This window comes from Cyclopterus lumpus, chromosome 17 (genome assembly GCF_009769545.1).
Source record: "Cyclopterus lumpus isolate fCycLum1 chromosome 17, fCycLum1.pri, whole genome shotgun sequence".
Classification (NCBI taxonomy): Eukaryota; Metazoa; Chordata; class Actinopteri; order Perciformes; family Cyclopteridae; genus Cyclopterus; species Cyclopterus lumpus.
The window spans coordinates 16,379,773-16,403,862 of record NC_046982.1 but is presented as its reverse complement, the minus strand read 5'-3'; the positions used below and the strand labels follow the sequence as shown (position 1 = coordinate 16,403,862).

Sequence of the window (24,090 nt, the reverse complement as noted above, 5' to 3'; positions counted from 1 at the left end):
CCTCCGAGCTTTGAGCAGCAGAAAGAGCTCCGGGTCAACCGGGCCGGCAGCAGCAGACAGTGGGAGGCCGACGGCCACCAGCCAGTCCGTTCCCCCGGGGTCGTGATGGGAACTATGGGCCTCCCTGGCTGGTGACGTAATCCCACAACACCAAAAGGCTAATTGTTAAAGCGCTGATATCAAGTTGCAAATACATTCTGTGAAACTATGAATCAAAACTGCCTCGAGATGAACATCCTGGATTGTCACGTCAAATCGGATGAATAGTTTTGACGTGACAACTTGTATATTCATTATTCAGAAAGCAACTGTTGTTTACTAACAAGTACAGAATAGTGTCTTTAAAGATGATGTCAATGTTGAGTTTACAGCTTGATTCAGCTCAGGCATAGTTGGTGGACTCGTTTCTGGACCCCTTAAGAAGGGACTCTTCTCCATTGGGTCACCTTCACATACATTCATTCTTTTACTATCAAATAAAACTACAGGAGGGGGGGGGGGGGGGGGGGTGGTGAATTAAAAAGGAACACCTATCTATAATAGGCAGTGCACAGATATTTGTTTCTCTGGAAGCTTTATTGTCAATTTAACGTGACGACTTAAAGCAATACTTTCCATAATGTTTCTCCTCTAGCACAACACCAACAAAGAAGAAAAAGAAGACTTTAACATGGCCATTGCATGACCAAGAGATGTGCTGATCCGTCCAAAACACTGAGCCATGAACTGACTGCCTCCTCTCGCAGAGTCGTATTAACATCACTTACCTGCATCTCTCGGCTCAAAGAGCTTTGGATTCAACAGGTTCCATCGTATCATATATGTACACAAACACCCAAAAGAAAACAAAAGATAAGCGTGAAGGAAGTCTTTCCTCAACCTCAGTGGTCATTTTGTTTGTACCAAGAGTCATCTCCACGTTTCTTTCAATCTAAACAGTTCTGAGCTTAATTCAAAAAATTCAATTCAATATCATTCAAAAGCCCGTTCTTCTTATCGTCGGCATACATGAAAACCTCCTCTCCCTTCGACCCCATCATGTTGCTTAACATCGCATTTGAATTGTTTCCACAGTATATTGCATTTTTTAATATAAAACATATTTTGGTATTTTTTGGTACTACATGAAAACATTAGAAAACATTTACAACAAAAACATCCCCTCGATCTCCTCTCCAGTGTCCAGAGCGACATATCCAGCGCATTGCATGAGGAGTCCTCCAGGACGTGTTGGAGGAGGTCCACTGGATACTGTGTTCTCCTTCTCCTGTCAAAGTGGGGATCATGTTGGAATATGGGATGGCATCTGCAATTAAAGGGGGCTACGTCTGCAAGAGGTGGACCGAGGACAGTCGGAGGGGTCGAAGAATTCATTTGCAGGATCTTCCGAGACGCTCTGATCTGGGCTCAGAACCTGAGGTGAGGTTTGTGTTTCACCAAGTATCTGATGAATGTGAAAGAGAAAGGAAGAGTGGTGAGTTTGTGCAGAGCCATCGTCTTAATCAACTTCATTCAAACAGCTGAATAATAAGTAACAGTAGAGAGATGGGCACACATAAACATGCAAAAATAATAAAAGACGGACCTGTCCACGGTTTCCCAAAAGTGCAGGAAGACGGGTCGGTCCAGATGACGCCTGTGACGGCTCAGCTCCAGGACGGTCACATCCCACTTCTGCACATTGGGATCTATCTTCGCTTCGTCATACTTCAAATGAAAGGCTCGGACTGGAAGGGAAACATACATGCATGCACACATTAATATGGATGAATCTGGTTTGAGGGCAGAAATAAACAAGCAGCACTTGTATGCCACCGTCAACCAGCACATTTTTTCAGTCAATTATGGCAAGAAATCATAGATTGAATGTTTTTTTTTTTTTTTACTTTACTAAGCAGATAATTCCAGCTTGATTTAATTGCGACACAGAACTTTCACATCCGGCCTGTGTAGGTTGAACCAACGTTGTATTTGTTTTCTTTCTTCCAAAGTTATAGCCCCAATATCGATTCGATATTGGGGCTATAACAGTCAGAAAATGGCAAAAATGATTAAACAAATTCTTTAGTTCAAGGTGACATTCTTAAATGTCTTGTTTTGTCTGATCAACAATCCAAAACCACAAGATATTAAATTTCTAATCCGGTAAAACAGAAAATCGTTTTGCATGAAATTAGGCGACTCAAACAATCATCAAAATAGTTGCTCTGATTGCATTCTGATCAGGTCCATGCACATTATGAAAGCTTAAGTAGGATATGAAAAATCTATCAAATATAAAAACAGGTGTTGACTTGAGCTTTGTCTGAAGCAACTAAACACTGTATAGATACTAGTATAGATATGATTGTTTTCTATGGGACTGTATGAAAGGTGGGACACAAATACACCGGACCAATCACCAGTCAAGCTACAAATCATTTCAATATTGAGGCCACTCTAGACATCAGCTTGTTGTTGCTAATGTTGAGTTATGTTCGATACATAGTTACAGTATGGTAACAAATTCTGAAAGAACTCTTCAGACCTCATTACTCACTTTTGGCAAAGATGTCGACAGGAGATCCATCAGGCAGCAGCCACGGCCAGCCTTTGAACTGCCAGGCAGGACCCTGCACAAACACAGCCACCACTCGATCCCTGCAGGAAGACACATGCATTGGCTGTTGTTGTTGTTGTTGTTGTTGTGGTTGTGGTGAGGAGACATTTTGAGCCATTGTTCTAACGCAGGAACTTTCCCAAGGGGCCGGGAACCTTTTGAGGAACACATTGCATTTGGACCGCAAAGACCAATAAAAGAAAGTCATTTTCTGATTGTTTCACGGAGGTTACGTTCTAAAGAACAAATAAATCACCATCAAACACTCAGATGATTTACTGTTGAGTAACTTAATTTCATTTTCATTTCATTAGTTCACTTTACAAGACAAACGGATTTACCAACCAATTATGTTTTTCCCAGCATGTTGTTACAATGAACCGGGAAGGCACCCTGAACTGGGCGCTTAGCCCTCAGTCTCGTCTTACAACCATGACGGAAACAAAAAAAAAGGGGAACATTTTAATTAAAAGTAGTCCCTGGACTAAAATGATCGGGAACTTCTTGGTGCAACTGCGGCTTTTGTTACACGGTTGGATACAAACTCCACCAGCTGCCATGAATACTAACTGCCTGATATCATGTTATGATCAATGAGTGACATTATGCGTACATCTTTGAACAGCATTGTTTCTATATTCCATGCACTTGGTGCTGTATGGTGTACAGACGGTTGACATTTTAATCTTAATTAGAGATCCACTATTCTAATATAATATTAATGTTAATAACCCTGGGGTGACACACACCAAACTGCCACCCTGACGACGACAGGAGTTAAGGCCGTGCTCACTTATCGCAAATGTTTGAATATAAAAGGAAATATAACTGAGAAAAGAAATAAAAAAGAAACAGAGGAGAAAACACAACCCTCTCCCCTCAAAGAGACCAGAATTGTGTGCCGACTAGATTATAACAGAAATGTGAAAATATTAATCTTCTGGTGTCAAAATGTCTCCGTGCCCCTCTTGTGATTATGCAGTTTAGGTCATAAATGATAGGAGTTAATAGGAATTTGATGACGTAAAAAAAGATGGTGTGGAGTCATGATTGATAACTGTGATTACGCCAGCTAGGTATGCAATATTAGCCAGCGCCGTCTGAGCATCATGTGTTCATATCTGACGTGCAGGTGATGTTTCTAAAACGCATTACAAGCCTCACAGAACATGCGCCAATTTGATCATAAATGTATTTATAGAGATATATTTAGTTTGTTGCGTCTTTCTAGCCAAACAGCAGCAGTGGAGCAAATGCAGTTAAAAGAAGAGTGCACATAAATCATGTGAATACAACATTTCATTGGAAATGCTCACCAGTCCTGTGGGGCCAGTTTAAGTGGCTGATCAATGATACGGTAAGGCACAGTGACACTCAGCGTCGCGCCTCCAGGCTGGATCTGGTCTTTGCGCCTCTGAAGCAGAACCTCGTTATCGCGCTGTATGCCCTGCTTCTTCTTCTCTTCTGGCGTGACGAACCTGGTACAGTAGAAAAAAAGATATACGCGATGTTGGAATAGATGAGAAAGATGCAAATAGAAATGCCGTTTCTTGATCATTGAATTACTAAATGTGTTACCCAGTAGCACTGAATTAATGGGAAACCAATGCACAAAAACAAAAACACTTTTCCCTTCAAAGACATTTCCGAGGCCTGTCGCAGTCACGGACACACTTCACCTGCACACTTTTTATATTATTCTTATAATGGCTTTTTATTGATTTTACTTGCTCAAATTTATCCAGCATTGCATACAGTTAGACTTGTGGCTCTACTCGTGTAGTAGATGAGCTTGCAAATGAGTACATATATTTAAATAACCGTACATATTTTTAAGTAAGATTAATCTGATATTTTAACCTCAAGTTTCAACCTCAAGGAGCCAAAAGCTACATGCTTACATCTGGCCAACCTTATTTAGACAGCTTAAGCTTATATATTGTTAACTTGGGGTCTACGTTCTTTAGGTTATGAGTATACAGTATGTATACGTGTCCAGACACAGCTCAGTTAAGTTCAGCGCCTGGATCACACGCGGCCCGTTGGTTTTAAGAGCTTTTTTTAATCCTTTTATTTTTGTAACATTTTAGGCCTAAGTATCTTTCATTAAACTATAATAATAGGGAGAGAAATTGGCAAAAAGCACACATACTTAAGATCCTGGAGAAGATCCTTAGCGTTGAGCATTGTGATGAGCGAGGTGGTGGCAGCGGGGATGATGACGATGGGTGTCCGGGATCCTGTAGAGAGTCATGAAAGTTAAAAACAGGCAGTGCTGGAAAGACAATTAATTAATTAATAAACAAACAAACAAATAACATTAATTAATACATTACATAAAGTCTAGAAACTGTATTTTATATGATTGCCACAAATTTAACTGAGTAAAAGCAACGTACCTTTCTTCTGGTTCGGTGGAGGTCTGGCTTGTGAAACTAGAGGGAATAGAAACATTTTCAAAGTGAATGTTCAAATAAACACATATTGAGACTATATTTCATCGAGGTAAATAATGATACAAATACAAATGATCCTCGATGAAACCGCTTTACTGTTCTCCTGTTTCAGGTCTGTTACTAGAAAATACGCCAGTCAACCAGTCTAGTCGTCATTTACAACAAACAAGACTGATGTGTTTGTTGTATTCTCACATATCCTCCTCCCCCCCGCCCTCCAAAAAGAGCATCTTGGGGTTGTATTTAAAGAGTGAACAGACATGGGATTCTTCTCTCCAAACAAAAGTCCCTTTTAGAGGACAATTCATCCAGAAAACATGTTCATATTTTCCTATGGTATGGTCATGGCAGAAGAAGACGTTTTATGCTCAAGTTCTTTGTAATTTGTCTCGGTTGGTGAGTAAAAGTGGAAGCATTGCTAGTTCAAAGCCAAAAATTAAGTAAGAGTATGAAACCATCGAGTTGCGTCACATCCCAAAGCATGGGAAACAAGACTTTCACTTTTCACCCCCCCAAGTGACATGTTTTTTTTTGGCCATATCACCCAGCCGCACTTGGCAGCAGGGCTCCATCTTACTGATGTCACATTATTCCAAATTTAATTGGGGAGGATGAAACATAACATTTTGGGCGAATTTGTGACGAGTTAACGGAAAGATACCCTGCTTGGCACATATCTTTATTATGTCGAAGATGTCTTCCTAAGACTGATCACAACTACAAAAGTTCCTAAATATTCTTCTCACCCTAAAACAAAAAAGGAACAATATTAGCACTCCAACGCCCTTTACAAAAACATTGTATGACAATGTAAGCAGAAGAATGCATGAATGTACTTGGATTTGTCAAATGTATCACCGACCTGGACGAGGGACAGGCTGCAGCGCCGGGGTCTGGGCCTTCCGGGCAGATGCTCCTTCCTGGAACACACGACAACATCCAAGGGGAGTATTAATAAATGTACTTTGCATTAGACCAACTGTTAAATTACCTGCATGATTAATTGATCACCAGATGTCTAGGCAATTGATTCAGCCCAAGTTGATTTTACTCGCACACAGAAACGACACACAAAGCTGTCCATCAGCTCTTGTGCCACTGGCAGTGTGTCTGTGGCCGACAACCGGTTGTATTACAGTGAGCCCCACGTGGCTGTCCAGCCCAGTGAAGCATTTCAACCACCACTTCTTTGAAAAGACCACAAGCTGACGCCATCAGTGACAAGCAGACGGTTGCCATTTTCAAATGATATAATCTTAATTAAAATTGAGAGGTTAGCGTGTGTGCGGAAATACCTAAAATGCCTCAAGTTAAGCAACTTAAACAATGTACTGTATCCCTTTATTGAGCGCGTAAAGATAAGTCGTGACTGCCAATGAGCAGACATGCAAAAAAAACAAGCACCCTTATTCGCTTGTCCTCCTCTGGGGGAATAAAATAGCTCCCACTCATACTGGGGTAGAATTAAAATGACATGGCAGACCACCATGGCTGAATGAGCGCAGCAGACACATTGCTGTAATTATTCATTTTCCAATTATCATCCAACACAAGAGACTGTCAGGAAACACATGAGAGAATGCAACTAAAGAGGCTTTTGGGTGCCACTGTCCAAGAGACTGCTGTAACATCATTTACATCTTTCAATTAGATACCGACATGCCTCCGCTTACTTCGCAGCACGAGAAATTGAGATAATGCTTTATTCCTCTTTTTCTGGAGAGGGGGCGTGAATACAAATAGGTCAGCAGCCCAACCCCCCCCCTAACAGAGCAGGCAGCAACAGCAGCAGCAGAAACGGCGTGACGTGATGGGAGAGCGTACCGCCACCAAGCCTGGAGCTGCCGTTCAGAACGCACACACACAACTCACAGCGCTGCTTCCTCCTCATCTTCCCCTTCCCCCGCTGCTTTCACCCCTCTAGCCCCAACGCAGACAACACAAGGACAGCAGAGAGACGAGTGCAAGGGGGCGGATGAACGAGGAGGGTGAGAAGAGGAAATTGGAAACAAAAAAAGGAGGAGAGAGAGAGAGAGAGAGAGAGAGAGAGAGAGAGAGAGAGGTGCACATGGGGGGGAGGGACAATAATGTGAGAGCTTCTGAATCAAAGAGGAAACGGGAGAAGAAAGAAGAAAAAAGGATCTGCACTGAAATAGAAGAAATGCTGAACAAACGGAGACATGCAAGGCTTTGTGCATCATCCGGACATCTATCCACCACTCCTCTGATATACACACAATACGACAAGCGAGGACAGTGAAAGGACGCACGGCTGCAGCGAACTGTCAACCACTGACTCTACTCCCTTTGGCCAGAGGCAGCATCACGTCTCTGGGGACAATGCGCCAAAGCAGATGGAGAGACTGCTACACGGGAGCTCTGACACATGTTCTGCCCATGCACGCACGCACGCGCACAAATAGAGACACACACACACACACACGTGTGCATGCTTGAGGTAGATAGCTACGAGTTTCTTGAAGGGGACTACAGTTACACAAATACGCGTGTCAGCATCGGTTTTTTTTAATTCAGCGCCGTTTGAAAACGCGTGTCGCACGTGCACTCGCACTCACGTCCACTGGGCATGCGCGTGATGCTGTAAACAGGACGCAGACTTTCTACACACGGCAGATGGTTTAGTTGCAGAAAATACTGCGGCGGCAGAACGGCGGCAGAACGGCGGAAAGAGCGACCGCAGATTGCTTAAGCTCGAGCCGACAACGAGGTCGAACTGTTGCTCAGAGCCACGTGACGTTCACGCTCCTCCACCCTGGGATGTAACCCCAGAGTTTTCAACTTCAACATCGGCAGGTATCATTTACAAAACGATGGATGGCAGAAAGAGAAGAGCACTAAAACAGGTGAGTTTGAAATGCAAACACACACAACGCTGACTTAAATAAGCCATGCTGGTAAAACAATGGGCAGTGTGGAGGATGTGAAAGGGAAACAGACTCCGTCCTCGCATGCTAAGGAGCCAACAGCCCTTACAAACTCCTCTTTGTCTTGTTGGGGTACTTCAAAGGGCAGTGTGTAATTCAGGAAACAACCTAGAGACCACACTCCACTTCAGGATGCCAGCAGCACGCCAAAACAGGTCGGTCCGTTTATAACCATTCTTCATCTGGATGCTGTTCAAGAGCAGCACGTTGAGTTGAGACAGCAGAACAAGTTGTTTATTTTTAAACAACACAAGCTAAACAGAAGATGACATCGAATGGAACAAAGTCCAGTGAACAATCAGTAGTCATCAGTAACAGTAACTTCTAGAGTAGTCTGCAGTTTATTTTTGTATTACATTAGCCTGCTGTGCTAACACCGCCCCACTGAATACTAAAGATGCCTGCACCTTTGATTAGTTTTCTTTCTTGTGTAAGATGTTTGTACAACTAGTATTGTAGCATTATGATAGAGTTGTGTGGAAATGAATCAAAGAAATGTATGTTGTGTCCATAATCGAGTTTAATTACCTGTGTTAAATGTGCACTGTAAAATGTATACTATAATAACGATGATACTACATGAAACAAATGTCATATGAAAACAAAGGGGCATGAGCGATACTCCAGAACCCCAACTATATAATATAATATTACTTCACTGATCTTGACTCAAGAGGAGACGTTTAAACTAAAGACTTAACCTAAACCAGTAATGACAGATTGTTATACCACTTTGGAGGTAGCAGAATAATTTATTGTACATATTTTATGATCTTTATGCATAAATCTTGTTCGCAGCTGCGCATTTACACATTTACGCAATTACAGAGCAATAATTTAGTTTTTCTGGACGCCTAAATATCTTCTCCTTTCAGCTCTTGTATTGAACTTCACCACCCTGAAGAAAATATATGGCCGCTAAATGCTTTACTATGTTCACCAACTTGTCGCGTACTTTCTTTGGCTGTCGTTATAAAAAACAAAAAAAACAGCAGCCTGATGAGCAGTGAAAATGAGAGGCGAGCGTCATAAAACCAAAAATTATAATAACCCCTCCCCCCCCATAGATTTGTTGGTAACTACACAGTCTGGTCATCATTCTGTGTTAGTCGCAAAGGGCAACACTCTTCCCATAAATGTACTTATTTAAAATCAGCAGCAGCTTAAATGTGACATGTCGTATCATCCTCAAATATGTCCCCTCTCCTCCTCTGTCTTCCAGGCAATCACAACACGTGAAACAATAGGGCGGACTCCCACTTTTACAACTTTGACAACAATACTGTCTGCGAGTGTCAAATGATTCAAATGAGCGATCATTATTGGGGTAAAGTTCCTTAAGCAATTCACCCCCCCTCCCATCATGCAGTGGAGACGACGCCACTGCTGTGCACACACAGCTAAATGCATCCTTCTCCTCTCACTGTTGGGTCTACTGGTGTTTCTGGTTCACCATGTGTGGCTGACTCAGTTCACAGGTATGCCCCGGTGGAGAGGCTATCCTGTGGTGTACGGAGGGGCTGAACTTCATAGCACCAAACCCAAAGGGAACCTGAGCGCGCCACATTCAGCGTGGAGGTTTGTCATCGTTCCTCATCAGAAGTCTGATGCTAACGTCACCTCCCCTGAGGAGGGTGTCTCCTCTCCTCAGGGAGACCCACGTTTTGAAAACACTCTGGCAGCCAACACTAGCCAAAGTGTAGAGGGAGACCTTCGTGTCACTATAAGCCAAGGGCCTTTCCCTTATGTCATCAATGAGCCAAACAAATGCGCAGACAGCAGACCGTCACCATTTTTGGTGTTGCTGATATCCACTGAGGCTCGGCAAGTGGAGGCAAGAAATGCCATAAGGCAGACATGGGGGAATGAGAGCGTGGCTCCTGCTCTGGGATTCATCCGGCTGTTTCTGCTGGGGAGAAATGAGGGCGAGCTGGGACTTTTACAGCAAAGGATGCTCGAAGCAGAAAGCCAGAGGTATCATGATATCATCCAGCAGGACTTTCTGGATACCTACAAAAACCTCACCATAAAGACATTGATGGGAATGAACTGGGTGGCAATTCACTGCCCACAAGCCGGCTATGTCATGAAGACGGACAGCGATATGTTCCTCAACACAGAGTACCTTATTTACAAGCTGCTCCGGCCAGAACTGAAGCTTAAGAAGAACTACTTCACCGGCAATAACATGAGAGGCTTTGCGCCAAACCGAAACAAAAACAGCAAGTGGTACATGCCTCCTGAGCTGTACCCAGGTGAAAAGTATCCCACCTTCTGCTCTGGGACTGGTTATGTCTTCTCTGGAGACCTGGCGGGAAAAATCTATCGTGCATCACTAAGGATCCGCCTATTGCATCTGGAGGATGTGTATGTGGGAATATGCCTGGCGAAGCTCCAGATCGAGCCTACCCCGCCACCCAACGAGTTCCTATTCAACCACTGGCGGGTGTCTTATTCCAGCTGCAAGTACAGCCATCTGATAACTTCACATGGGTTTCATCCCAATGAACTGCTTAAATACTGGCATCATCTCCAGAGTAACAAACGCAACACCTGCATAAACGTGTTGAGAGCAGGCAGGGTACATTTGAACAGAATGAACCGAGAGAGACCAGCTAAATAACTTGTTATCATTAAACTTTCCTTGCATACAAATAAATTATTTAAATCTCAGCTCATTCTGTTCTTAACTTGATACCAAGGGATTAATCCCAACGTTATCCATTTGGGAACACAATACAACTTCTACATACATGTGTGTCTATAAACTGATGAGTGTTTTACGATTATTGTCAAACATTTTGTACAAAATGGATGAACAATGTTTGTCTGACTCACTGGACAACACTGGAAAGTGTATGTATCGCATAATATTTTACAATAGAATAAGCTGTGTTTCACTGTGAGGGTTCTTTTTTGTAATACTGTAAGATTTGCTGTATGTGTTTTATATATGCTGCCTTAAAGATACAGGCTACTCTAAAACTAGAGTGGACAGGGTACAGTGCCAATAAATGTTCCACATGTATATCAAATAGTCAATGAAGTAATTTCAAAAGACATGAAAACATTAACTCAGCTACATTTGAGGATGTAGCACAATTACTATTACTTGAGTGAGATATTGGCCCTGACAAATCCATTTCACGCACCTTTAAAGACGGCCTTACAAATTATAAAAAGAAAACATTACTGGTGCTTTCACAACATATTTATACAAATTAGATTTGATAAATAATAATCCAATAAGAATATAATGACTAAGTGGTTAAAGGCTAATAAAAGAATGGCCAGAACAGTATGGTAAGTTCAGAAATAAAGATAATTATACTGTCACGCAGCCTTAAAAAGCAAGAAAAGACACTTGGGCAATGTTACGATATCCAAAATCTAAGACAATATCTGGTCTCATATCAAGATATTGATATATGCATATAGGCTTTGATTAGCAGATCTCAATACATATACATGGAACATTTACTGGAAGTTTGCAAAGTGAAATTGTCTTCTTACAACACTAGCAAACGGCCAGGTTTTGTTCTTACCGTCACCGACTTCAGGGTCATGCCGTGGTATGTGCCCATGGTATCGATCTTGAAACCCTCCGTTTCTAAGAAAATAACACAGGCTAAGTTGTAGATTACTGGCAGAACACAATAGAGTATAATAATATATAATATAATACCCAAATTCAACCGTATCTCTACAAATGTTTCATTGTATGTCATTGTTAAAAGTAGAATCCCTATTACAAATGGAATCAAAAGTGCAGAGAGGATAATCCCTGTTGCTCTGAGAGCTGACGATGTGATATGACTGCATGTGTTGCAAAAAACACGTTTTCTTAAGCCTGTAGAATATGATGTGTAGGCCAGGACCCACAGGACTCACACAGGCCTTAGATGGCAGAGTTTTACAGTGGATAGACTTGTTGGCTCAGTTACCACAAAGAAAAATGTGTCAGTGGAGCAGGGTCCTGACACCGGCAACAGTGGCACAGCAACTGAAACACTCAACTATGCGAATTTTTCTAAAAGATTGTTCCAGCTATTGAGAAGCCCGAGGAATTAACAAAAAAGTGTCTGAGAAATCTTATGTTCAAATGTGATCTTGTGAAATTAGTTTTTTGGCAAGAAAATATAGTTGTTTGAAGGAGATGTTATACATAGACATTAGAGGGGGAATTACATTGTTTATCTTACTAAAAGTACGGTGAAGCATCTTATAATACGCAAGTTAAACCACAAATGCCAAGATTATTTTCAATCAAAGAAAGTATGTAAATACAAGTGCAATAATTTACTTTCTAATGGAGTTGAATAATGTGTTTTTATGCAAATAACCACTATTGGTGATAAAGTAAAAAGATACATTGGCGAGGGATGGTTGAAATTATTCTTCTGGACAGTGTTAAACAAATGTGTCTTAAGCCCTGATGCCAATAATAGTTTCTAGAAAGAAAATCAGAGTTTGCAAAAATTCGAATTGGCAGGTCAGACGAAAATAAATACATTGGAATTACCCAAGAAAACTGCAAATAAGAGCATCTCTAGTATTAATAACCGTTCTTGTCATATGGATTTTATTGCGATCAATTTGTAAATTAGTTAGCAAAGCTTGCGTGTGTCTGGAAGCAATGCTTCTGTACAGACTCTACTCCTATTTCACCTGCCCACTTCTGAAGGTGTCTTATCAATACAATGTGCATCTAAACCTCTCATTGTCATATGTTTATTGATTCCGTGTGTAAATGGGGTAAATCAAATCCAAGTTTCGTTGAACCACAAGTCAATGTTTAGTTAACCCTGTTTTCCTTAAATGCCTCACAAACATACTTAAAACAATTTTTTTTTTTAAATGTTAAACCTTCCAAATTAAGATTTTCTGCAGAAGCTCACCCTCTTTTCCTTTGAATCGCTCCTGATCGTATCTGTTGTAAGCAGCTGGGACCGGCTGCTTGTTCCTTTGGGACGGGTCCTGGAAACAACATGAAACAAACAATTCCTTAAGTTACATACCGGTCAGAACACCGCTTAGTCAAAACTGTAATGGTCATTAGCCGTTGCATTTAATGAGCTAAGACAGTTATATGTAGTTATAAATAACTACATACAACCTTCCAGTTAATTTTGAGAGACACACAAATAAAAAAATAAATGAACAAACAAACAGAGCAAACAGAATTCCGCTCTCACCACTTGAGTAGTATTCTGTGCTGGTCTCTGCTCCGGTGCTCGCCCTTCTTCTCTGGCTTTCACGGACTGAAGGATGGCGAAGATGTTCTTGGAGAAGTTCTGCAGAGGAGCAATACAGATAAGGTATGATGAGTTCAGCATGCTTACACAAAATGACCATCATTTGGTGAACACCACTAAGGTTTAGGGTCCCGACCTAAAGGCTTCGATGTAAACAGATAGATAAAACTGCCATTAGAACTGTCTTAACATTTGCATAGTAATTACTATGTGCTTTCATGGTTCCTATTTAATATTACATAAGAAAACATTGAATACACTGTAATGTGGCATCTACCAATATATTAGAGTTCAGTCTAAAACTAAAGAATCTTCTGGCAACAAATTAACCGTAACAGAATCATATGTCTTACGACATAACATCAGCCTTATGTACCATGGCAGTGGAACATAACACAGAGATGTGACATTGTGAAAACAAACTAAAGTTGTCTTTTTCAAAGGGTTTAAACAAGCACAATATTTAGGTGTGAGAAATGCCCAACTTATAAAGAATGAAAGGCTAAAACATAACAAATCTTGGTGCACACATTATATTTGGAAAGCGATTTATAGGCTGCCAGAGTAATTTCTCAAAGCATAAAGCCACTCAACAGTATAATGGTTTTGAGAGGAACACTCAAAGTCCTTCAGTGGCCCAGTGAAAAACTTTTTTAGAGTAAATACAAACAGGGTTCAAATTCATTCTATTGCTGCCATCTAGTGGCTAAAAATGTAACCTCACTACACAAGGTATTTACACAGTTGGAATGTCTTGAAGCATTTCCCACACTCAAGGCCATTGTCCCAGGGAATTCAGCAGTTTTGGTCAAATAGGACAGCTGCTTTAGAGCTCAGGTATGTAGAGTAAGGTGGTCTTGAGTTGAGATCTAAATGTTTCAAATGAATCCTCTTTAAATCACACAAACGGTCACTACAACAATGCTTTCCTGACATAAAATATAATGTTCAGACTTTATTCATTAATCATTAAACCCTGTCAAGACAGAAATCAATGTATGATATTAATCCAATGTGCAGGTAAGAATACAAGAACATTCTCACATTTACATGGTAATTCAACAGAGGTATTTGAAGGGACAGTCTGACAATTTAGGAAATGCAACGTATTGCTGCCAAGAGAGAAAGAACAGCGTTTGAAATACCAATGTGAATCATTATCTTGAAGTGGACTCTGACCTTTCCAGTGCTCTGAAGAATGGTTGTCCTGGTCCTCCAAACTCTCTCTCTGCTGACAATATCTCTGGTGACGTCCACCTCAGCATCCACAAAGCTTCTCTGCTTCAGAGTTATGTCTTCATCCAGATCTGTTTTAATGGTGGAACGTTTCTTAGCCATAATCTTGGCTTTGATGGCCGCGATTTTCTCCACTGACATGGCCTCAGACAGTGATCTGAAGAAAAGTTAGGATCATTTGAACAACTCACGGCTTCAATTAACTGGTCTGAGAGTGTCATTATACAGTAAAACAGGACATCCAGCGATCAGATAAATATTGATCACTTGACACTGGAATGTTGAATAAAAATCAGAACTTATCTCAATGGTGAATTTATCAAGATTAGATTATTGCCTCATACCGAATGCACAGTATGTAGATTATCATTATACCTGATCTGGTCGGTCTGCACAATGCCCTCTTTGTGACCCTCCAGACGGGCAGCCAGACGCTCCTTATCCAATCGCACTCGTTCCTCATCCTGAAGAGGAAAGCAGTGTGCACACCATTAGCAAATTGCTAAATAAAATGAGATGCAATATCTGAGCCCTGTGATTTGCCAGGTTGGCCACAACAATTGTGTGGGTTGTTTTTAACTACAACTAAATGCATTTAATGTATTACAAAATGTACACAGAGACCATTTCCAAGTGGAGAATCAAATAACTCAAAGAGTAAATGCTCCAGAGCTGCATTGACTAACATGTGTGAGTATAGTGTTAAAAACTTTTAGTGGAAGATATTTTATGTCAATTTACCTCAATCCTGGGTTTTTTGGCTTCAGAAGATACTTCATCAGCTGCTCTTTTTACTAAAAGAAAAAGAAGCAGAACAGTGGTATTCATTAACAGCACAAAGTCGGTACCAACTTTCCTGCCCACTACCTCTGAACTACTTACTACGACCCCTTTAATAGAAAATATCTGTGAAAACATGATCCGCTTGCAGGATTAACACATAACAGATAGCAGAAGATACAATTTATTAAGTTGTTGTCAAGATTTCAAGAACAAAGAATCTAAACAACAATTATTACTGCAGGTGAAAATAGCTCTTCAAACTTCATGCAACAAATATGGATGCAAGATTACCTTGTGTTGGCCTTTGCAAACCTATTTCTATAGGTGCACTTCTGTCAATACTTGTCGATGAGGCTGTGAAAAGACAAAATTAGAAAATTGCATTAATAAATTACCAATTAGATCAACTACAGCTAGGCTACTCCTGAAAGCTTTCATAATGTTTTAGTCAATCAAAACAAATTAGAAAGTGTTACTTACAAATCTCGCCATTGAGATATGACAGCAAGCCTTTTCGATCAGGTCGTCTGACAACAGGGATGTTCTCAGTCTAACAACAACATAAAAGCATGTCACCTAAAAACACTTTCATGGCATTTGAGGAAAAACACTAAAAAAATGCTTCGTGAGACAGAAAAGGTGGATGAAATAATAGATTATCCTCAAATAATAATGAAACTGACAGGTTATGGCACTCTGATAGTTACTCCAGTCACTTACAGCAGCTCTTCGCACATAGGATGGATGTGTAAGATGCACATTGTTGAGCAAGAACAAGATAGAGTCCAACGTATAGTACTCTTTGGGTTGGCCCTCTTTGCCAGTACTGAGGGTAGAAACACAAGCAATAAAACAAACGATAAAACACTCAAATCTCAACGTTATTTCATCGCATATGACTAAACTGCTCCAGGTTGCACAATGAAGTTAATTTAAAGTGCACAAGTCTGTAATATGAAGTAAATATAACGTACGTTATATTACCTGCTCAAAGTAACGAAACTCTGGATCTGAAATTAACGCAGAAGTATCAACCGGTTGACGTTGATCTACCGACTAACGTAATCCTTCTGCAGCGTTACATTAGCACAGTTTGCTTTTGAAAGCTGTTTTAGTCAAGACTGAGACCATGAGCAGAAGTCTAGCTGCTTGATCCGCTGGACCCCTGTGACTCAAGGATTTGTAACGTCCCGAGTAGTTAGCTAGCATCACATCACTATTACTATTAGCTAGCAGTGCATCTCTATACAACACGTTAAAGTTTTAAAACGAATACAAATTGAAAAGTGTATATGCTAGAAAAGAGGCATCGTGGGTTTGTTACAATACGAACCCATAACGCCAAAGTAACCAAAGAGTGCTTAAAGTTTTAAGTACAACAGCGAGGAGTCGAGTTAGGTTAGCATCTTAGCATCTAGCTAGCGAGCCGTCCGCTGTTCCCAGCACCGCAAGGCATTAATGGACTTCAGCAGCGGGCCTTCAGAGGCCATTCACAGGCAGTTTGTCACTGACATACCCCCAGATTATGTAGTTGGTCTTCACATTTTTCGGCCAAGAGAACTCTCCAAATATAACTTCATTTCCTTTAGCGACGATTTCTTTTTTCTGGATGTTATACTGACGGAGAACACTCAACACATCCGCCATCTTCACTTGTCTTGATGTAGTGTGTTTGCAAGGCCCCCAGTTATCAACATCATGTCGCCTCGCGCGATGCCTGATCTGTTTAAAACTTTCTAGACCGCATGTCAGAGCAGCCACAAGACACATTGTTCCTTCACGTTTGCCAGGTCGAAAAATAACATCCGACCTCGATAAACGTAATTCTTGATATTTATTAGATGGTTTGTTGACACTGGCAAACAGTACTGGTAAAGTCCCAGTGCCTTGTCTTACCATTGAAACTGACAGTATTTTGTGTGGACAAATATCTTTCACAGTAACATGGTCAGAAATCTATTCCTCTTTATGTCAATTACACCAGAGGGACAAGTTGAGTGAATGCTGTCAGCAATTACAGCAATTAGTGTTGACTAAAATAAGAAGCACTGCTGTAGTTGTTTGCTTGGATTTCTCCAAAAGGAATTGGTGCCAAGCTGCAAGCGGTTTGTTTTTCATTCTTTGAAGAAATATAAAGGGCCGAGGAACAGGGTTTCTCTACCAATCCCAACTGCTAAAATCATACCATAAATACATACAAGAGACAACAGCAAATCTCCATAACATAAACCTACAGTTGCACTAAGCCTCAACAATTCTGACTTTTACATTGTTCCTCTTGCAATGAGTGGAAGTTACTGTTCAATGGATATGAGTCTCACTGAGAATCATCAAAGCACTTAAACTCTTGACATCATGATATACAATAACATATCATGTCTTATCACTTCTCATCTTGGCACTGCTTATAATGACGCCATGAGAATATTACTGAAGAGACCGAGATGGAGTAGTGCCAGTGAAATGTTTGTGTGCAGGAGTTATTAATTTCCAAGCTGTTTTAAGAAATCTTATGTATAAATTTATCTGCCGGGTTAATGAAATAATCATGATTTTATTAAATATAGTTCTACACACTACCAGTCCCAGCTGTGGAGACATTGGTACAGCTGTCTATTTATAAGGTAGATATAGGTATTTTACTTGTGAGCCCATCTTTCAGGGAAGCCTGGGCGAAGGAATTGGTCCATTGACACGTACTATAATCCTGCAAAATTCCTTCCGTAGTGCGATTAATTTCAGTCCACAGTTATTGTCCGGGAGTTATTGGCCGCGAGACGTGCCAATTGTAATATTTGAGAATACTTGTATAGTATGTTTTTTTTTGCAGCATTGTGTATGTATGTGAATTTGTGTATTTTTATAATAGTGATGTCATAGTTTTCTTTTGTCCTTTGTGTCTGTTGGTTTTACCCTGATAGCCTTGGCCTCATTTGTAGTTTTCAGAAGACAAGAGTATGTTGAAAGGGTGGATCTTTGCCTGGTGATTTCAAGACAGGCGTTAAGTATTTAAGCACATGCTTATGTTTACTTAAAACAACAACTGTCATTAGCAAGGCCCTAACTTTGTTAGTTCCGTCTCGCTCTGTATTCTGTCACATATGGCTTGTGTTTCACAGTGTTTCTAAACTCCCTGGTTCAAGAATTTAGCTTGACATCATCTTACCCAAGATCTTTAGCACTGATTGTAGAGGCATTTCCTTGAACAAAAGTCTCCACACCTCCAGGAAAAAAGAACATATCCATATTTCAGTTGCACTGATTAGACCAATGTATTTCTCAATACAAATGCAATGTGGTTTAGCAGTTGATTCTTGAGTGTTGGAAGGCAGACTTGTTTGGGCTTCAGGTGGTCTGTCAGCAGCTGTTCCCTCTCCAGTTTGTGTTCCTCTATTTATTTGATGACCTCTGTTTCATCACAACTGTGCTTGACCTTTTCCACCACTTCAAGATAAGAAAGCACTTTGACAACCTCTTCCGAGTTCTCTTTGTTGGAGTAAATAAGCTGAACTTCTTTCTATCCTTTCGTGACATATTTTCTGATAAAGGCAATTGCTGAAAACACAAAAGGTATGACCATTGCACTCGTACTTACTTACTTATAAATGTACAGGATCATGTAAGTTGAAACAGTATGAATCTTACAACATAACTTAGCTGCCTGTCTGTCTGTTTCTGATCCAGTAGTCACAAACAGGGTATGTAACTTACTGAAAATATGACAACATTTAAAATAAATTGGTAATCATAAGAAAACAATCTTCAACAATGATTTAAAGACCCTACACTGCAGACACCACCTTTTGAGTTCAGGGTGTGGTTGCTCGTTGAAGATATTCTAGTACTTCCTGATGGCTCCAATGTAACACTGGATAACGGAAACATAAATCGTTGAGTGGATTTGATTAACTTTTATATGAATTGGCAACAGTGACTGGCTGAGACTGAATGAAAGAACCCTTTAACTTTACCTCGCCTCAGGTCAAACAGACACAGACAAATTGTGCCAACCATAGACTTAATAGAATGATGTCATATTTAATTACCCCTCATGATTCTGGTGTGAGGAATTTAATGATGAATATGTCATCATTAACCCCCAAACTGGAACACATTAAGATAACAGCCCATGATATAGACCTTATATATGTATCTATTTATATATATACAAAATATATTTGTATATATATATATATATATATATATATTTAAATTATTTCTATATATATATTACATTACAATTATTTATTTCTATATATGTATAAATATATAATATTATATTTATATATTTTTTTATTCATGTTATTTCATTTATCCATATATATATATATTCTTATTAATTAATATCAATTATTTTTTTTAATTTATATTTATTATTTATATTTATTCATACATATTTATTTATTTATATATACATTTTATATTATTATTTATATATGTATATATTCTCTATATATCATTTTATACATTCCTCTCTATATATTTCTTTAAACATATGTATTTTTATTTATATGTGTATTTTATATATATATTATTTATATATTATATATTAGAAGTTACCAGTCGACTCGAGAAAATTAAATCTACTATTGATTAATAGCAGGCAGCTCTTCTGCTGCCAGAACCAGCTCTTCCCCCCTTTTCACTGTTTCGTCATCTATGCGACTAGGGAGTGCGGGGATCGGGGAGATAGATATATGACTTTTAAAAAAAAAATACATGTGTTATATAATGAAAAGTAATGAATCCAAGACATTAGCTAATTAGACAAGAACATATTTATATTTAAGAAGATGACCAACCTTGCCTTTAACGTCTGTGACAACATAACTGCCTATCTTGGTGCAGTTGAGCAGTTTACAAGTACATATGTGTTTGGGTAGTCGCTTGGAACCATTTGTACCGAATATCTTGCAAGATGAACAAAAAACATAGTTACATGTAGGAGGAGGAAGCTGGTTAAGAATCCACTATCCAAATGTCCCCCCTGAGGCCTCAAGCCCTGAACTCTCAGGGACTAAATTGACGTTGTCTGTTAAATGGAGTGAGAAGCTACACAGGCTTTAAATGGGATAAATACAAATGGCACAGCACTTTGCTGCAACATATCGTTAGCTTGAGGACACCAAAACATGTTGTATAATTGCGTTTTTTTTGTTACGACCTGATTTTAAACATCTTTTGTCTTGCGTATACAGGGCCATAGGTGTAACTAAACGAATGGTGGGTGGATTCCATTGAGCTGTTTTAGTTTCAATTAAAAGATCAGCACAAGTTGAAATGACAAAAGAAAACATCTCTGTTAGTTTTCTTATTTTCTTTACTACAAGACATTGCTTTTTACGACTGACAGAATGCATTTAGAAAATTGTGTTTTAAAACTAACAGCCATTTTAAATCACAAAAAATATTGTTATCTCATGATTGCAGTCAACCTATAACATGTTTCTGCAACAAACAAACAAAATAAGACCAAAGGTATTATTATGTATATATGGAAGTGTTCCCAGTCACCACTGGGTGGCAGTAGCACATCAACTGTAAGGACACAGGATACATTTTTTTGCGCACTATATCAATAAATTAAAAAGTTGCACAATTTGTATGGATTTACCAAAAAGTGAAGCTTGCAATGTTAATGAAGCATACATGGAAAATTCATTAAAATGTCATTAAATATTGTTTAAGTGCCAAATAAAAGAGCTGGCACTGACTGAGGTGGCAACTTAAGGGAAGTGCCGACACAGTTTCTCTCAAAAGCAGTCCTTGACCCTGTGTCACTTAACACCATCAACATGTATGGCACTAGTCCTTGTGCAGGAGATGGAGCTGCTGATTGGTTTTGAATCATGCCGCATTAGATCTCCAGTGCTCCTTATCTTCAAGGCCTTTCTGTGCAGCAAGCAGGACTTTGTATAGCTCAGATTGAGTGAAGCGTGGGAAGGAGCCATTCTCCATTAGGTTGAAGATTTTCTTCTGTGCCACAACAAAACACGATGGACATGGTTGCTGAAGACTCTGTCCGACGATCTCTCTTGTGTAGTAATCTAAGTTGACCTGGAAAGACGAAAAAAAATTAAATCTTGAAATGTATTGTGCAGTATACAATATTGCACAGCGTGTGTAGGCAGCTGCATCATTACTATGGTCTGAAAGTAAGTATTTAAATGCTGGTTGCTGTGGTTGGTGTACAGTAAATTATTACAGTCAGCTTGCTTAGAAGGATCGGTTCGAAAGGCTGGCTGTGAAATGTGCTCTGGAGGTGTCTTGAGACGTTTGTGTGGATACCAACTAAAATATGCTACAGGATGCATTTGTATGTCGTTGTGAATTAAAATATAATTACTATGGACAAATAAGAGGGATTGGTAGTTTAAAATATAAATAGATTTCATTTTTTGAGGCAGCGGAAGAAAGCTGTAAAGAACATTCTAAACACACACTGAACATTCAAAAAACATTGAACGTTCTAAAAACACTGAACATTCTAAAAACACAGAACATTCTAAAAACACAGAACATTCTAAAAACACTGAACATTCTAAAAACATTGAACATTCTACAAACATTGAACATTCTAAAAACACCGAACATTCTAAAAACACCGAACATTCTAAAAACACTGAACATTCTAAAAACGCCGAATATTCTAAAAACACGGAACATTCTACAAACATTGAACATTCTAAACACACACTGAACATTCTAAAAACATTGAACATTCTAAAAACACTGAACATTCTAAAAACACAGAACATTCTAAAAACGCCGAACATTCTAAAAACATTGAACATTCTAAACACACACTGAACATTCTAAAAACATTGAACATTCTAAAAACACTGAACATTCTAAAAACACAGAACATTCTAAAAACGCTGAACATTCTAAAAATGCTGAACATTCTAAAAACACTGAACATTCTAAAAACACTGAACATTCTAAAAACACTGAACATTCTAAAAACATTAAACATTCTAAAAACACTGAACATTCTAAAAACATTGAACATTCTAAAAACAGTGAACATTCTAAAAACACTGAACATTCTAAAAACACTGAACATTCTAAAAACATTAAACATTCTAAAAACATTGAACATTCTAAAAACACTGAACATTCTAAAAACATTGAACATTCTAAAAACACTGAACATTCTAAAAACATTGAACATTCTAAAAACACTGAATATTCTAAAAACGCCGAACATTCTAAAGTTTAGGACTTTACCTTCTTGAACCGTCTTCTAGAAAACAGCAAATATTATTACTTGTGCGATAAACACACTGAATATTTATGCGTAAATTAAATTGGGTTTTGTTTATATTTGGGTCTGAGCACATTTTGCTGCCAGTTATTATTGTGTTTGAGTTACCTGTTTGGGGGACTCAGCACCGATGAACTCATTCATAAATACTTGCTGCTCTCCGTGTTAGCTCCTCCGGACTGTCAGAAGTTTCGAACTCCTGACAGGCGAGCCAGAACTCCAGATTCTCTTCACAGAACTCTGATTTCAGAAAGTCCCAAAATGCTATTTGTCCACCTTTTACACATGGGAACATAATATCATTATAAATAGAACAGAAACCAACCGTGGTATTAGTTTTGCGTTGCTTGAAAGCGGATGAAAATTACATTCTGGGAAAGGAGTGTCTCAAGAGATTCTCCCAGTCGGCATGTTTCACTTGTTTGAAGTCTGCAGACGAAGGAAAAGTAAGTTTTTTGTGAACATTTTAAATAAATACCCGGTCCAGAGACGTCTTTGAGTTCATTGTTGAATTTGAATTGCACTTCCTGCTCTGACTAATTGACAGTGTATATGTCTCCGTATACATTCTGCTGCTGAATCCTTATATTGAAGTGAGATTTCCACCTTCACCACTGGTTCCCGACTGCCTCGTCTTACTGATGGTCAAAGCCAAAGTTTCTTCCTGAACTACAGGCACTCTATCTTTAACTTCTATTGACATACTGTCTGAGTGTTATGAAATTAGAAGAATAATTTAAGTGCGTCAAACCTTGCACTCTTACTTAATATTGAATTATAGAACAGAAGTTTGCTGTGTATCAAAAACCCTCATCACATTCTCCCCAGTTAAATGCATTACATAGTCTCTCCGTTATTGAGCTAACCTTTCAAGTCTCCGCTATTTCTAGTCAGAGGTCAAGTCACGAGTTTCTATTAGCAGTTTGTCTTTTTTCAATGCAGTTCCTTCTGTGTCTTTCTTCTTTTACAGCTCCTGGATTAGCTCCCCTCCATTATCACTGTTGCTTTCTTATGTTGTTACTTTTTAAATGTTCTATTCAAGCTTCTTTAAAAGGCTGTCAATTCAAGACGTTATATTCAAATGAGCTATCATTTTCTTTCCTTGAAGGTTTTGTCAGTTTTGATAAATAAATGGTATACCATGGAATCAACATTAATTAGTTTAGATCATTAAAAACATTGTGTTTGTAATAGTGTATTCTGGAAGTGATAATATTGTTATTTAGAAGTTATTATAGAGTGAAAGTTGTTTTCTGGAAGGGAAAATGTAACATTAGCAGTAGAAACTTGGGGTCAATTCAATGTGACATTTGCGACAGTCCATTGGTTGCAATCGTTGACAATATAAATGTTTGTTTGCATAAACAGAATAACAGTAGTCTTAAGTGCATGAAATTAAAGCCTGTTTCATCATGTTTCCAAGCATTACTTGAACTACAATAAACATTTAACACAGATGTAGCTGTTGTTGATATTAACAGGGGACAGAATATGCACATGATAACAGACTGTATATAAGACTCCACTTCTTCTAAACAGTCTACCATAT

At 39.1% G+C, this 24,090-nt stretch overlaps 3 protein-coding genes across 6 annotated transcripts; 1 reads left to right on the top strand and 2 right to left on the bottom strand.

Moving 5' to 3' along the window:
- Positions 1-557: 557 nt before the first annotated feature.
- cdc73 (cell division cycle 73, Paf1/RNA polymerase II complex component, homolog (S. cerevisiae)) lies at positions 558-16,967 on the bottom strand. Its single transcript, XM_034555613.1, has 17 exons — positions 16,791-16,967; positions 15,995-16,100; positions 15,755-15,824; positions 15,566-15,628; positions 15,233-15,285; positions 14,867-14,955; positions 14,435-14,648; positions 13,196-13,294; positions 12,899-12,977; positions 11,546-11,610; positions 5,918-5,975; positions 4,999-5,034; positions 4,752-4,839; positions 3,916-4,077; positions 2,540-2,640; positions 1,586-1,727; positions 558-1,444 (listed from the first exon to the last, which is right to left on the bottom strand). The coding sequence occupies exons 1-17, from the start codon at positions 16,919-16,921 to the stop codon at positions 1,408-1,410; spliced, it is 1,593 nt and encodes a 530-aa protein (XP_034411504.1). The 5' UTR covers positions 16,922-16,967; the 3' UTR covers positions 558-1,407.
- LOC117746472 (beta-1,3-galactosyltransferase 2-like) lies at positions 7,699-11,058 on the top strand. 4 transcript variants are annotated; one of them, XM_034555618.1, is made up of 3 exons: positions 7,699-8,155; positions 9,223-9,327; positions 9,472-11,058. In XM_034555618.1, exon 3 carries the CDS (start codon positions 9,481-9,483, stop codon positions 10,621-10,623), a length of 1,143 nt encoding a protein of 380 aa, XP_034411509.1. In that variant the 5' UTR covers positions 7,699-8,155; positions 9,223-9,327; positions 9,472-9,480; the 3' UTR covers positions 10,624-11,058. The 4 variants fall into 4 exon arrangements, with proteins under 4 accessions (XP_034411509.1, XP_034411508.1, XP_034411507.1 ...); XM_034555616.1 differs by having other exon boundaries at positions 7,896-7,919; positions 8,089-8,155; positions 9,223-11,058; XM_034555615.1 differs by having other exon boundaries at positions 7,897-7,919; positions 8,084-8,155; positions 9,223-11,058.
- A 4,154-nt stretch (positions 16,968-21,121) lies between the features above and the next one.
- LOC117746367 (regulator of G-protein signaling 2-like) lies at positions 21,122-23,244 on the bottom strand. The gene is given in 4 exon segments (XM_034555445.1): positions 21,122-21,331; positions 22,650-22,682; positions 22,684-22,817; positions 23,148-23,244. Coding segments are annotated over 4 exon segments (474 nt in total).
- Between the last annotated feature and the right edge of the window lie 846 nt (positions 23,245-24,090).

Bases quoted from the DNA above. Each gene is read 5' to 3' on its own strand.
- LOC117746472 (XM_034555617.1), top strand. From the start codon at position 9,364: ATGCAGTGGAGACGACGCCACTGCTGTGCACACACAGCTAAATGCATC.
- cdc73 (XM_034555613.1), bottom strand. From the start codon at position 16,921: ATGGCGGATGTGTTGAGTGTTCTCCGTCAGTATAACATCCAGAAAAAA. The intron at 15,825-15,994 runs GTAAGTGACTGG...TGTTGTTGTTAG, and splicing joins CCTATGTGCGAAGAGCTGCT to ACTGAGAACATCCCTGTTGT. The intron at 4,078-4,751 runs GTATGTGTGCTT...CTACTGTACCAG, and splicing joins GATCTTCTCCAGGATCTTAA to GTTCGTCACGCCAGAAGAGA.